Source organism: Macadamia integrifolia, chromosome 7 (genome assembly GCF_013358625.1).
Source record: "Macadamia integrifolia cultivar HAES 741 chromosome 7, SCU_Mint_v3, whole genome shotgun sequence".
NCBI classification, from domain to species: domain Eukaryota; kingdom Viridiplantae; phylum Streptophyta; class Magnoliopsida; order Proteales; family Proteaceae; genus Macadamia; species Macadamia integrifolia.
Window position 1 is genome coordinate 20,692,115 of NC_056563.1, and position 14,107 is coordinate 20,706,221.

Consider the following 14,107-nt stretch of genomic DNA (forward strand, 5'->3'; position numbering starts at 1 on the left):
AAATAAGTAGGAACAATTTCTACTATTGGATATAGAAAGAAAGATCTAGACTGGCAAACCAAAAAAATTTAACTTTAATTAAGACATAAGAATTTCCATCTCTTGTATGGATATGGTTCCTCTTGGTCACCCAAACATTGGCATGCATCCTCTTGCTGATTTTAACCCGAAGTTTTATTTTTTCACTTGTCCAAACCATGGATGAAGGTAAATGTGTTAATCAGTTTGATTCCGGTGTAGATGATTTGATTCCGTTTGGTGTAAGATTTTTTAGGTCAAATCAAAATTGAACCATTTAATAAACGGTTTCATATATTAAAACTAAAACCATTTATAAATATTTTTCATTTTAAAAGGTCTTAAATGATTTTCTTATGCTTTACCTTTAAAATTGGTAGTGAAATGAATGTAAATTGTAAATTGAATTAAACTTACTCATGTTTCTTTATTAAACTCTCACGTTCTCCTCTCTCGTCTCTCTCTCTAATATTTAGAAATTAATATTAGTTTCTTTATTTAGTCGACACAAAAAATTAATTTCTTTTTTAAACTCTCTCTCTCTCTCTCTCTCTCTCTCTCTCTCTCTCTCTCTCTCTCATATATTTAGAAACTAATATTAGTTTCTAAATGTTAAACTGATTTTATCCTCATTAAGTGTATCCCCAAATCATGGAGTATATTTATATAAGCAACGTCCAAACCAACTACACCTTCTTAAAGTAGGATAATAACTAGGAATCTAGGATCTATAAGGGTGTAAGATTAGAGATATACAAGGCCTAACCAATATATATATATATATATATACAAGGAATAGATAATGGGATTACAATAGGAAACCTGTGGAGTTATAATAAGAAACTAAAGATATGTATAACGTTCGTCCATCTCAAGTGCTTTCTCATGGCCTCCAAGAGAAACCGAGAAGCATTTTCTTCAGTCTTCAATGCACATCAAACCACATACTCTCCCTATAAGAGAATCGAGATTTGAAACAGTTACATTTACTAACATCGCTCTCCACATCGCCACATATTCTGCAATCATCATCGCTCAAGAGCCAAACGATGGAATGAGATAGTCTTACATGAAGTTATCATCACCAACTCTCCAAATTGCTTGCTTCCGTTCATGGCATGCTTGCCCAGCTTTATGAATAGGGATTGTGACCATTGTAAAGACAAAATACAAGAAAACTCATTTCCAGTTAAAAGAAATAGGGCATAAATTGTAGATGTTTTCTGGTCAAGTTCCTTTATTTGTTCAATATTGTAATTTTTTCCTTGATACAATCTATATGTTCTTAACTTGGGGTCTTGAGGGCTAACAGTTGAGACAATATTGGTCTTACAATACTATTTGAAATATGACAATTCAGTGTGGTTCACATGAAGGCTTAATTAGATGATGTTTGATTAGTTTTTGCCTGGTTGAATGAGAGAGGGTTTATCAGTTATTTGATACTACTTTCACAACCATAATAGTGATGAAAATGCATTAACCAGTATGGTTTATCATTTAATTTTCTACCAGAGTTTCCGAAAACTATTTGAAATCACTACAGAATCTTCGACTTAAAGCGGTTAGAAAATTTTTCGTTTTTTATTGCTCAATCGTTAATTTCACTTATTAATACTAACAATAAATGATTGAATTCGAATATGTAGATAGATGCCTTCTTGATAGGGAATTTATTTCTAAAGATGCCTTCTTGATAGGGAATTTATTTTGAAAGATGCCTTCAAATGCTCGGATGGAATTTTTCCCATGCATAATGTATACAAAGAACTCACAAATTTTTAAGGCAAGACATAGCTCTGCTTCTGTTCCTTGATTTGGGTCTCTAATATATGTTTGTGTGAGTGACAAATTGGGATCAGTTCTTGTTATATCTTAGTAGAGGTAGTTTGCCTCCTTAGCAACTTCTGTTGGTACATTTATTTCATCCATGGGAGGACCAAATTGATCTTGTACTTGAGGGTGGATTAGTGGGATGATTATTGAGGATTCAAGGGATGCATCTGCAGTTTCGCATCTCCATCTGTAGCTCGGATATTGAAAGCAAAACTAATGACATGTGAACCAGAAATGGGATTCCAGAAGAATTGATTGAAGAGTCCTATTACTCACATTCTTCAACAATTGGAATTTAACAAGTTTTGAGCATGCAAGGAAGCCCTTTGTGTTTGGTCTCCCAGTACCCGATTCTTGGTTTCCAAAGGCAATGGTGAAAAAGAAGATAGAAATGTACAGGGTTTGAGGTTGATTTAATATCCCTATAAGAGTTAAGGTGGAATTCAACCCATCAAAAAAAATCATGTAATGAAGCAATGCTGAATGCAGTCAACTCAAATGAGTAGTTGATTGAGAGCCTTGTTTCCTGCTTTAAATCTTCAGGGAGTAGTCTGTATTTTTATGGATATTATTTGTAATTCTTTTCCTTATTCTGTTTTGGTATGAATTTGTCTATGAAGCTTGATCATGAATTTTCCACATACTTATTTATAGGAGTAGATTAGCAAAGTCAGTGAAATTTATACCTACATGCTCCGTCTGGTTGCAAGGGAAATAAAGGGAAGGAAAGTGAAATGTTTGACTTTTATGTGTGTGTATGTAATCATTGGTTAACATGATTGCGTGACTAATTCCAGAACACTTTAAATATGATTATTAAATTTTACTTTACTTTGTAATCAAATCCTTTTTATTTTAAAAGGAAAAAAGAGATGATATTATTTTCTTTTTTTAACTTTGTAGGTTATTCATAAGGTATGTTATTTATAGGAACCAGATGGTTATAGCTTTGCCATTGAAGGTTAGTGATAAGAAAGACTACGAAGTTTCTAATTTTTAGCCTAAGTTGGGTTGCAAGTAAAAGAGGAGGGGAGTGAAGTGAAATTGATTTAAAAAGGAAAAAATGACAGTTTTGTCATCACGATTGTGTAATCTATTTAAAACTCTTTATCATATATATGGTAATTATATTTTGGGGAACGGAACTCTGCCCATTCAAACCCTTTACGCTAGACACTGCATGTATTTTCACGTCTAGCTGTGTTTGGCCGTAGGGAAAGCCAGATGGGCTGGTTCTTTATCCCCTTATATATTTTAGATGATGTTACGAAACCAATCAGATCAAATCTCATACATAGCAAAAATAATATTTAACACCATTTTACTAATTGTATTTATTTCGAAATGTACCATGCATAAATATCCCTGGATATCTTTATCCAGCTACTACTTGTTCTGTCACCTGGTTCTTAAGTAAAGCTAAAGATCTTGGGTTCCAGAAGTTATGGATTGAATGTGACTCGAACTCTGTGGTCATTTGCAGTCAAAATAATTTCATTTTGTGGCCATTATTTCAACAATGGTTAATTATTTCCTCATATATGTCGCCCATACATGGAAGATAACACAATATTACAAAGAAACGAATCTGATGGACTCTTCGGCAAAAAGGGAAGTTAGATAGCATTTTTGCGAAATCTTCCATTAAATGTTAGAGATGATGCCACCTGAGATACATTAATATTTTTACAGGGTTGGTATGTAAAATAATGTTCAATGAAATTTATATTTGCAGGGAGACAATTATTTCCTTGTTAATTTGTGAGCAGATCAATCGATCTAAGATATAGTACTAAATTGGGATTGTTTGCATAAATTAAAGGCATGTTCCAACTTAATTTTCACTTCTCATTCTCTTATATAGTTCTGCTAGACGTTCCAGTATACAGGTTTTGGTTCTGTAATCTATAGGTCACTTACCATTGTGATTGCCTCTATATGGAGTTGTGAGTGGTTTGTTGGTCTCGTGTCATTCTGTTGGGCATCTTATGTTAACGTTGTTAGATACTTCCATATTTTAGATTCAATTATCTGTAGTTTACTAAGAAACTTGGGGCTTTTTGAATCTATAAAAAAAAATTCTCTCACTCCGTATTGTATCAAGAATCAAGATACCTTTTGGTTTTATAAAAGAAGGTATTCTTACTGTTTCCAAATTACAAGGATCTCAAATCCCTTTTCATTTTTTTCTTCAAGAATTTTTTTTTTTAATCCATCTCGTATATGCATTGGTGACAGAAAAGTGTAAAATAATGTTCAATGAATTTCATATTTGCAGGGAGGCATTTATTTCCTTGTTAATTCGTAAGGAGATCGATCGATCTACGATATAGTACTGAACTACGATTGTTCTCTCTCAATCTAAGAGAACACATGAAAACTATGAACTAATATTAGCCATTTTTGTTCCCACGTGCAAATGCACATGTATTCTTACTAGTGTGTATATATATATATTTTATCATGAATCTAATGCACGATATTCAACTACAACAACAAAGATCTCTGAAGTCCTGAGACCAGTAATGAACTATTATTAATAATGAAGTTTCTAATACAATTAACAATAATCCATACAAGACTCCAAAGGAAAACACATTGCAACAAATATGTACACTCACATTTGTGTTTAAAATCATCAATTCTGAAACACATAATGAAACAATCATATGAGCAAAATGTCAAGCTATGTCCTACTTGCAAACAATTTAATGTATAAACTTTAGAATAACAAAATGTCCAATGATATACATATAAATTAATTATGGCAAAAAGAAGCCTAAAAGAAAATGTGATCCCTCACGCACAAACACTAAGAGTGGGTGAAATGACCACCCTACCCCTCATAAAGGCGAAAATCCCTCCTATTGATGCTTCTACGCTCACTCCCATTGACCACCGTATTGGTGTAGGAGCCACACATCCCACATTGCCTTTCAAGAAACTCTCTCCCATTAATTATTATTTAAATTATTTAAAGGGAAAAAGAACACTATCCAGTTACGCCCTTTACTCCCAGACACTGGGCTCCATGGAAAGATGCCTCTACTACCCCTCTAGTTGGATATTTGTGCATCCACTCCCATTGGCCCAGGAGCTTGCACAATGACCACACGACCAGGTAGCGTTCTTTCTTCCTTATTTAAATTAAGAAACCTTGTGAACAATAAAATAGCATTTCAGACCTCCAACATATAGAAAGAACATGTAATTATGACTATAGTTTTGTGGGTGAAGAATTCACCCTTTATGTACAAGAAAACTTTCTCGCTAGTAATATATATGCATTAAAATTGATAAAAATAGTTAAATTTACATAATTAACACAACGTTACCATGCACCCACCAAAAAAAAAAAAAAACACACACACACAACTTGTAATAGATTATATGAAGTTAAGTATGCCGCTTGTTTTCCTTGAGCTAGCAGCTCAACCAAAAGGAAGATCGCAATGGGAGAGGCATAGGGGACTTTTCCAAAGTGAGGAGAAGATAAACAAACACATATCTAAGCATACCGACAGTATGCCTAGCCTTTTTCAATGCTTTGAACACAACACATGCCTTACCAAAAATAAAACACAACACGTGACAACCTTTTGTTCATTACAAGCCACCACATGTTTCACGGAACTACTACCTAACTTCCACCTCCTTAAAAGGCTTAACAAAAGAAACCAACACACACCCCACAACGAGGGATCCAAAGACGGAAAGATTATTATGAAGATTAAGCCATCATCTGGTTAAATTCATGGAAATCAAGCACACCATTGCCATCAAGGTCAAATTTCTTAATCATGACTTCACACTCTTCATAGGATCTTTCGTCCCCAAGACGACTGAACATCGTCTGCAACCCCTTGGGAGTAATGCAACCAGACCCTTTCTCCACTTCAAACATCTCAAAAGCTCTTCTGAGATCTTCATCAACATCATCTCCACCTTGATGATCACGTTCCATCAACTTCACAAAATCTTCAAAGTCCATCAAATTGTCAGCATCTGAGTCTAGATCATTGATCACACTCTGAGCCTGCTCGTGGGACATGTACTCCCCAATGGATGCAAAGTAGGATCTGAGTTCGTAACCTGAGATTTTCCCATCACCATCACTGTCGAAATAACGAAATACTTCTCGGAGTTGGTCTTTTCTTGATCGATTTTTGGGTGTTTTTGGAGTGGTAATAAGCTGATCAGTCTGAGATGCACGAGGGCTGGACACATTTGACTTGGAAGAACGAAGGCGAGGGAGGCTTAACTTGAAGCTCTTGTTGGAGAACCATTTAGATGGTGATGATGGTTTGGAGACGATAACAGTTGACATGATCGGAGAGGAGGTGGTGGAAGTGGAAGGCCAAAGGTTGTTAAACCTAAGAACATTTAAAGGGTTTTATATAGACGAGACTGGAACTAAAGTGGAAAAGATAGAAACGTAAAGGTAATTTATTTATTTATTTTTTTTTTTTTTCCTTTTAAAGAGACTTGCGGTTTTGGGAAAGAATTGAGTATAGCAGAAGAATTGCAAAGAAGTTACGTATGAGAAAGACTCGCTGACTGCCGAGGAAAGATTTGTGTTTTGCGTCAGAGTTCCGCGTGAAAGGAAACTGCATGGCAGCTGCGTTGGGGTTATCGATTGAGAAAGAAGGTGACTTAAATTTGTGCACATCATTTACAAACATTGTAAATAAAAACAGTGAACGACTTTTGGTTGCTAGTAAAGGCAAATGATGGGATTTTTCTTTTGGTTAAAGGAGTGTTTATTGGAGAATGGATCTGCTGCTTGTATCTTACGGGTGAGTATTCAACACTTGTCCCATTTTTGTCATTATGGATGAAGAGAGGTATTTTTATAAGCAAAAGAGACAGGTGTTGAATGTTTATCCATACAACCAAGTGATCATATGAGTAGTGAATCCAATCTCATTTATTGAGGCTTACCTCCCAAGGGAAGGAAACTTTACGAGAGTATGTGTGAAAGAGCATAGGAAAGAAACGAAAAGGGAAGGGATGACGCTCCAATAAATGAAATTACGTGACATCTAAAGATGGCTACCACATTAGTTTGATGATAAATATGTACAAATTGAATTGAAGGAAAGGGAAGGAAAACTTCATCATAACCCAATATATGAGGTTCTGGTTACTGTAGAATCTGGGATAGGCAAGTGTATGCAATTTTACCCCCTGCTTCGCAAAAGAGGCTATTTCCAAGTTTTGAATCAGTGACTAACATATCGCAATAGTACAACATAATCGTTATGCCACAATCTCTACCATTCAATAGTGCAACAACGATCCTAAATATTGATGTTAATGCTAAAATTATCATATGATCAATCTGCAATTTTAAATCTTTTGAGCCGTGCTCTTACTTCCCTTTTTCCCCACTCACCACCACACCCCCCCCCACCCCCAAAAAAAAAAAAAAAAAAAAAAAGAAAGAGCAAATCAATTAAAAATAAAAACCTCAAACCAATGAAATCGAATACCCTAATCCAAACACTTGTTGGATCACACTAAAAACAGGTATCAGACACTTGCATGGTGGCTAGCTCCAAGTCATCCAAGACACTTTTAAGTTTGCTTAAAAATCTTCTTTTTGTCTTCCTTTTATCAATGTTGTTCGTGATCGATCGATAGATTTCACGAACCTTCTCTTCTCACCTTTTAATTTCATTTTTTGATTTTATATTTGCTTTCCCTTTTTGTTTTGATTGATAGATTTCACAAAATTCTGCTGCTACTTGGGAGGGTATTTTCTAACCTACCTATGAGATTTCATTTCCCTTACGTCTGCAGCTGGGTTGCAACCATTTTTTCTGATAAAGAACCCCTTAACTTCATGATTCAAATAAAACAAAAAGAAAGAAAGTGAAATTAGTTTAAATAATGAAAATGGAAATTTTGTAATCTTGATTGTATAATTTAATTAATTGATTTTATTATATTTTCAAATTAAATATTTATTTTTTTATTTTTAAATAGAGATTTTTTGTTTGTAAAATAAAATAATAATTAAATTGCGTAATGATACAAAAGTTTCCTTTTTTTTATTTCTTATTCAATTCCACTTTGCTTCCATTTATTTCCATTGCAATGGAGCTTTTGTAGAATGTGACGATCTCTTGGATTGACATAGCATAGAATATAAGGATCTAGTCCCAGGCCACTGTGTGCCTGAGATTTTATGGGTATGAGCCAGGCTAAGCTTTAATCTTACCTGATTTTTCAGTGCAAGGCGTGTCTTTAATCTTTATCAGATGTATATGATGTGGGAGAGGGTTTCCTATATGGCGGAAGGGTGAATATTTCCATCAAAAAGATGATTTACAGTACTTCTTTTGAGTGAAAGAATAAGTATGGAGAGGTTAAAAGGTATTGGTTTTGGTTAAAAATTCCCAAACATTGCATATATTCGTCCAAGATCTTGAACGTATGGCCCAAAGCCAAATCGTTGGTTGTGTTTGAAAGAATAAGTTTCGAGAGCTTAAAAATGAGAGGTTTGGATTTAAAGTTCTCAAACATTGCATTGTTAACATATTCATTTGGACCATTTTGGAGATTGGATCAAGTTCATGTGTGAGAACAATCTCGTATGTTCCTAGTCTATAGATTTAAAATTCATTTTCTCTTTCTTTATTTAATTGGTTCTTAATCCACATACCAGTTCACCATTTTCATTGGTACGTCTCTAAAAGGGATTCCTCCTCAAATTTCTAGGGATTTAAAACTGCTGAAAGTATTTAGTCATTCATATCTTGCAGGTATCTTGTTGATGCCCTTCCAACGTCAGATCAGCTCATCAAAAGGACAATCAAAATCCATCCTTTCTTTGCTTTTGTTCATTGAGATTGGAATCTTGTAATTACCTATTTTTCGAATGCAGTTTTATTATCCAAATTTGAAAAGAAATTCAAAATCTATGTTCTCCCTCAAGTTGGAATTACACACATATTATTTTTGAAGTTTTGTGACTGACGAAGGAAAAAAATTTGACTGCTGCCCAGGAGTTGCAACTCCTATTGCAAACCAGCGATATAGAATAATCCACCTTTCCTTTGGATTCACAAATATCCTATTTTTTAATATTTTCAAAAACATCCTTCTAAATTTTATTTCATTAGCTACCAGTAAGGATTGCAACAGCCGAAATTTTTCCGCGGCAATTAAAGAAGTTCTTAGAAGGCTCATTGGTTAAATTGGAAAGTTGTCCCCTATTTCCTTCCTTTTTATGCAATGTTTTGGGACTTTCAACGAAAACCAATCTTTTTAAGCTCTCCATACATATTCTTTATCACATAAAAAATAATAATAATAATACCTTAAAACATCTTCTTTGTATTGGTATTTTTCTCCCTTTAAAACTTCAGTGACACATGAGAGTATTGAAATCGTGTTCAAGGTGTGGACATAGTTTCTACCCAAAAAAAAAAAAAAAAAAAAAAAAAAAAAGAGAGAGGTAGTAGGTATAGTGGCTAAGCAACTATGCTATACAAAGGTAGGAAATTTTACAAGAACCTATACCTCGCTCAAAAATGAGGAGTCAACCCAATCTCGATTGAGAGGTGTGTGCCTCCGAGAACTAATCTTCGTAATTGTTTCTTGCTTTCTTTGTGCTTTTCATTTGGAGAGGGCCTGAGTTGGAATTTTCAAGCCCAAGGGGTTAGGTGAGGTTGGACCTAAGCTTGGCCCTACCTATAGTATTACATATTATTTTTAAGTCTTTAGTATTATTTTTAATGATGATTGATGTGTTGGGTCCCGATTGACACTGAGAGGGGGGTGAATCAGTGTGCTAAATATTTTTTCACTTTTCAACTGTACCCCTGATGTGGCAATCACTATTTGCACTTCAATAGCACAGTCTATTGATGCTGCCCAGAGCTGCTATGTATACTACTGACCATTCTTACTGTTGCATGAAACTTACTCACATAACCTGTATTGCTGCCCAGAGTTGTCTCATAAACCTCACACGGTAATCACTGTCACATACATACACAGTCGTATGCACATCCACACTGCACCACCAAGTGGTCAGGTCTACCAGATGTACACACCCATTCTGCAGCCAAGCACTCCAATCCACAATACAAATACGAGCATACACATCCACAACACAAGAAATACGTGCTTCGGCCAGTTGCCTACATGCACGGAGTAATGCCCACTGTCGGGCTCAGCATTTACTCAATACTAATTATGACTGCACCCACAGCCAAGGGAACACATTCCCAGTTTCCACCAATGACATACAATGGCTAGGTCTTCACCCTAGTTTTCTCAGAATGATCTGAGAGGCCGCACCCACGGAAAATAGGTTTAGGTAGTTGTACCTACCAAGGAACACATAACCCTTGTGTCCAGCACCCACTGAACACCAATAAAATAAAGTTGGGCTTATAACAATGCCCTATAGTGAAGCACTCATACATGCAAATTTCTCCCAAATAGACTACAACTATCACTTAGGCATTTTATCAAACATCTTGCCTACAATGATTTATAATAATGGAAATTTGGCAAAAGTGAGGTTACCTTGGCAAGGAGTAATCGCCGGAGATGCAATAATATCGATCTCCACTTGATGCGGACCACAATCACGTTGTCTCGGTGCCACCAATGCTTCAACCCCAGTTGGCACTTGGGTTTCTTGAAGCAACTCACAAGAACGAAATTCTAGGTTCTTCTTCTTCTTCTTCTTCTTTCTTTTCTCTTTGTCTTTACTTTCATGGAGTAACAATGACATTCACATTCACATTCACACACACACAAAGAGAGGAAAAAACTTCTTCTCTATTTCCCTCTTCTTCTCTTCTCTTCTCTTCTCTTCTATTTTCTTTTCTTTTTTCTTGGCAAAAACCAATAGAACTTGCTACCTTGGTTTCCAGCAGCTTCCTAAGCCTCTAATGGGGGCTATGGATGAAGTGCAAGAGGATGGAAGTCTTTCATTCAAACCTTTAGCCTTCCACGAGCTTCAACTCATTTTTTCGACCACCTCAGCAACCCCTCTGCCTGATTTCTTCCTCTGATGTGTAGAGCTCGAAGAGATGAAGAATCTCCAACTTGAATCACTCAAATCGGAGTTAAGATGAGAGAGATATGGCCATTTGAAGTTGGACCAACCAGAACACTCAAAATGGAATCTTCGTAGGGGTGGTGTAGGCTACACCGGGGCGCGCGCAACAGGGGCGAAATCTGACCGTAGATCTCATATAAAAGATCTTATAATCTGAACCGTCGGATTAAACCAACGGACAATAGATCCAAACCATTAAATTTGAATCTCTATGACGTCATCATGAAGTAGACGCTGACATCATCAGAAGTGTTGTCGATCTATGATTGGTTGCTTTTCCGGATTTTAAGGGAGCTTGTCTCCCACTCACAAAAGAGAAATGCATATCGACCGTTGGATCCGAATCCTCCAAGATGGCTTTAATCAGATTTCATTAGATCATTAAGATTGGAATCTTCTTTATATCTTCTATACACGCGCGAAACACAATAACATAACTTGATAAGGTGTAGTGCCAGTTCATCAAGAATTATGCACCTAACCAATCAAATTTTACGCTCAAGCATCTATCTCGTCAATATCCCACCAAAATCTCAGCAGCCTTTGGATGGGCATCAAGCCTACGTGGTCAAATCTTGATCATCCATTTCACTTCCCTTTACTCCTCTTTATTACAATCAAGTCCCTGTCTCCATATATTTCAGTGCTTAAAGACTCCTTGTAACTCAGACCTTCAAAATCTTGAAATTAAACAAAAGCCCTTCAAATTTCAAAAATAAATTCCGAAAAATCCACCCAACACCGAGAGCAACTGATGGATTTTCGGTTTGGATTTTCGAACCGACTTTACGGAAACACTTATAACTTTTTCATACGATATCCGATCGAGATGAAACAAAGTGCGTTTGAATCGTAACTGGATGCTCTACGACTTTTCAGAAGACTCAATCATCTGAATCATCCATGTAAAAAGACCAAAATGCCCCTACACTTTTCCAATGACGTATCTTTCTCATACGGAATTGGAATGTGATGAAATCAGAACCGTTGGAAAGATTGTATTTTTTTTATATTGTTACATGTAGAACACTTCCTTTAAAAAATTCATCTTCAATGCCGAAACTGCCCTCGAATGCCACAAATGCCATAACTTCTTCATGCGGTATCGGAATGTGACAAAATCAAATGCACTGGACTAGATAAATTACAATCTATCTTTTTCATGAAAAACCGATCTTCCAAAAATGTCATTTTCACTACCAAAAATGCCCTCGATCGTAAATATGCCAATTTTGCCAGTTTTGACCCAGAAACCCGCATCACCTATTAATGATGTATTAAACCACTCCATGCATACCAAGCTGCTCTGTTATCTCATCGGTGACACTGGACACTGTCATGTCATCATTTTGATCCACGTCACCCAAACTGGCCACGTCATCACTGCCACGTGGCAGAGTTGCCAACAAGGACAACCATAAAACAACATGATGTTGATGTTATCTCAATTTTTATTTTTTTTTAAATACACATAAGGGTACAAATGACAAAAAACAAGGTCAGCCTGATCAGTGGAAAAATCAGGCTCCATCGGGGCCAACCCTGCCCAGCCCAACCTGATTAAGATCAATTGAGGCTAGGTTGCACTGGCAAGAGCCTAACAGGTTTGAGCTTGGGCTGAAATATCTCAGCCCGATTTCAGATCAGGTTGTGTTTGGGTTGAGCTAAGAGGACTCAGGGATGAGCATTAAAACCCGATCGAGCCACCCCTGCCCCATTTCACGCCTAGGTTGAGGCTACTTTAAAAAATTCAAAGCTGGGATCTAAAATTGGCAGAAAAACGGCTTAAAAAAAATACAATAATGCTAATTTTTTTAAAGAAAAAAACGAAACTTGTTCCGAAAAAGAAAAAAAGAAAAACAAAACTGAAACTTACTTTAAAAAAAAAAAAAAAAAAGTGTCAAGATTATCACTTATACTATAATTAACTAGAAAAGGGAAGCAAATTAACCTAAAATTCGACCCTGCAAAGCCACCATCCAATTCAATTATCTGTTAAGGTTCTACCTTGGAAAGCGTGCCTCCCCTTCACGTACATTTACATTGCGTATACATTCAGCCGCGTACAGTTGAAGATATTGGTATCAATATCGTATAAGTATTGTCGGTATTCAATATTGATATGATAAATAGTATCAAATATGATATAATTATTTTGAGGAGTCAGGATCAATTTTGAGCTCCCCATGGATAGGAGCTATCTTCTTCATATGAGATCTCACCGTCCTATGAATATATGAACTATAAATATAGTTATTAATACACCATTAAATCGTTATCTAATACCTCATAAATATTGAAATCTTACTTGGTGAGATGATCCAAACTCTATCATTGCCCGAGATTTTCTCTCCATCACTAACCTGAGAAACGGCCGGCGGGTTCTTTTGATCCCCAAATAAAGATGTAAAAACCATTAGAAATCCCTATAAATAACCTTCCAAAGCAATGCATTCTTCCTCGCTTCTTCAACTGATCGATTCCAATAAAAACCATCTCTCTTCTTACCAAGTTTAAAGATCTTAATAATATCTCAAGGAAGGAAGGAAGAAAGATGGGCTACAACAAGGTGATTGCCATGTTCCTTATCTCTGCATTTGTTGTGATGGCTAGTGTTGAAGTTGGCGAGTCCCTCACCGAGTGTGGCAGACAATGTGTGCCTCAATGCTTGAATGTCATCAGTTCGGCTGGTAACAAACAGGGTATCTGTGAGCAAGTTTGCGATAAGGGATGCGCCGTGAATAAACAAAGGATCGATCTCATCTATACAATCATTCAGGACTTGTAAGCCTCCAAATCATATCAGATGATGACTTAATCATCTTATCAATGTTTGAACCTGTTCTACATCTGTGTGTTAGCAATATATGTAAATAAATTTACAGACATAAAAATAGTGGCCTTCCACTGTTTGGGTTTAGGTACTAGGATTGTAAATGTTTGTAAGGCAGGTGGGTCTCAAATAGTTATTAACAATTCTGAACAGGTTTGTTATGTGTTGAGAGTATGAACTTGTTATCTCTAAAGGTGGCAATTTGCTTTTGCAATTTGAGAGAATTACATATATATCTCATGGGGCAATTTGCTCAAGCGAAAGAAGCAAATTTAGAGGTTGGATCAGGTTTTTATACGACCGAAATCGACAAATATGGAATCTGATGAGAATAATTC

The 14,107-nt window shown here is 36.0% G+C and overlaps 1 protein-coding gene across 1 annotated transcript; it reads right to left on the bottom strand.

The window, feature by feature from the left end:
• Positions 1–5,047: 5,047 nt before the first annotated feature.
• LOC122083938 (probable calcium-binding protein CML41) lies at positions 5,048–6,499 on the bottom strand. Its single transcript, XM_042651882.1, has one exon. The coding sequence runs from the start codon at positions 6,179–6,181 to the stop codon at positions 5,585–5,587; it is 597 nt and encodes a 198-aa protein (XP_042507816.1). The 5' UTR covers positions 6,182–6,499; the 3' UTR covers positions 5,048–5,584.
• Positions 6,500–14,107: the final 7,608 nt, after the last annotated feature.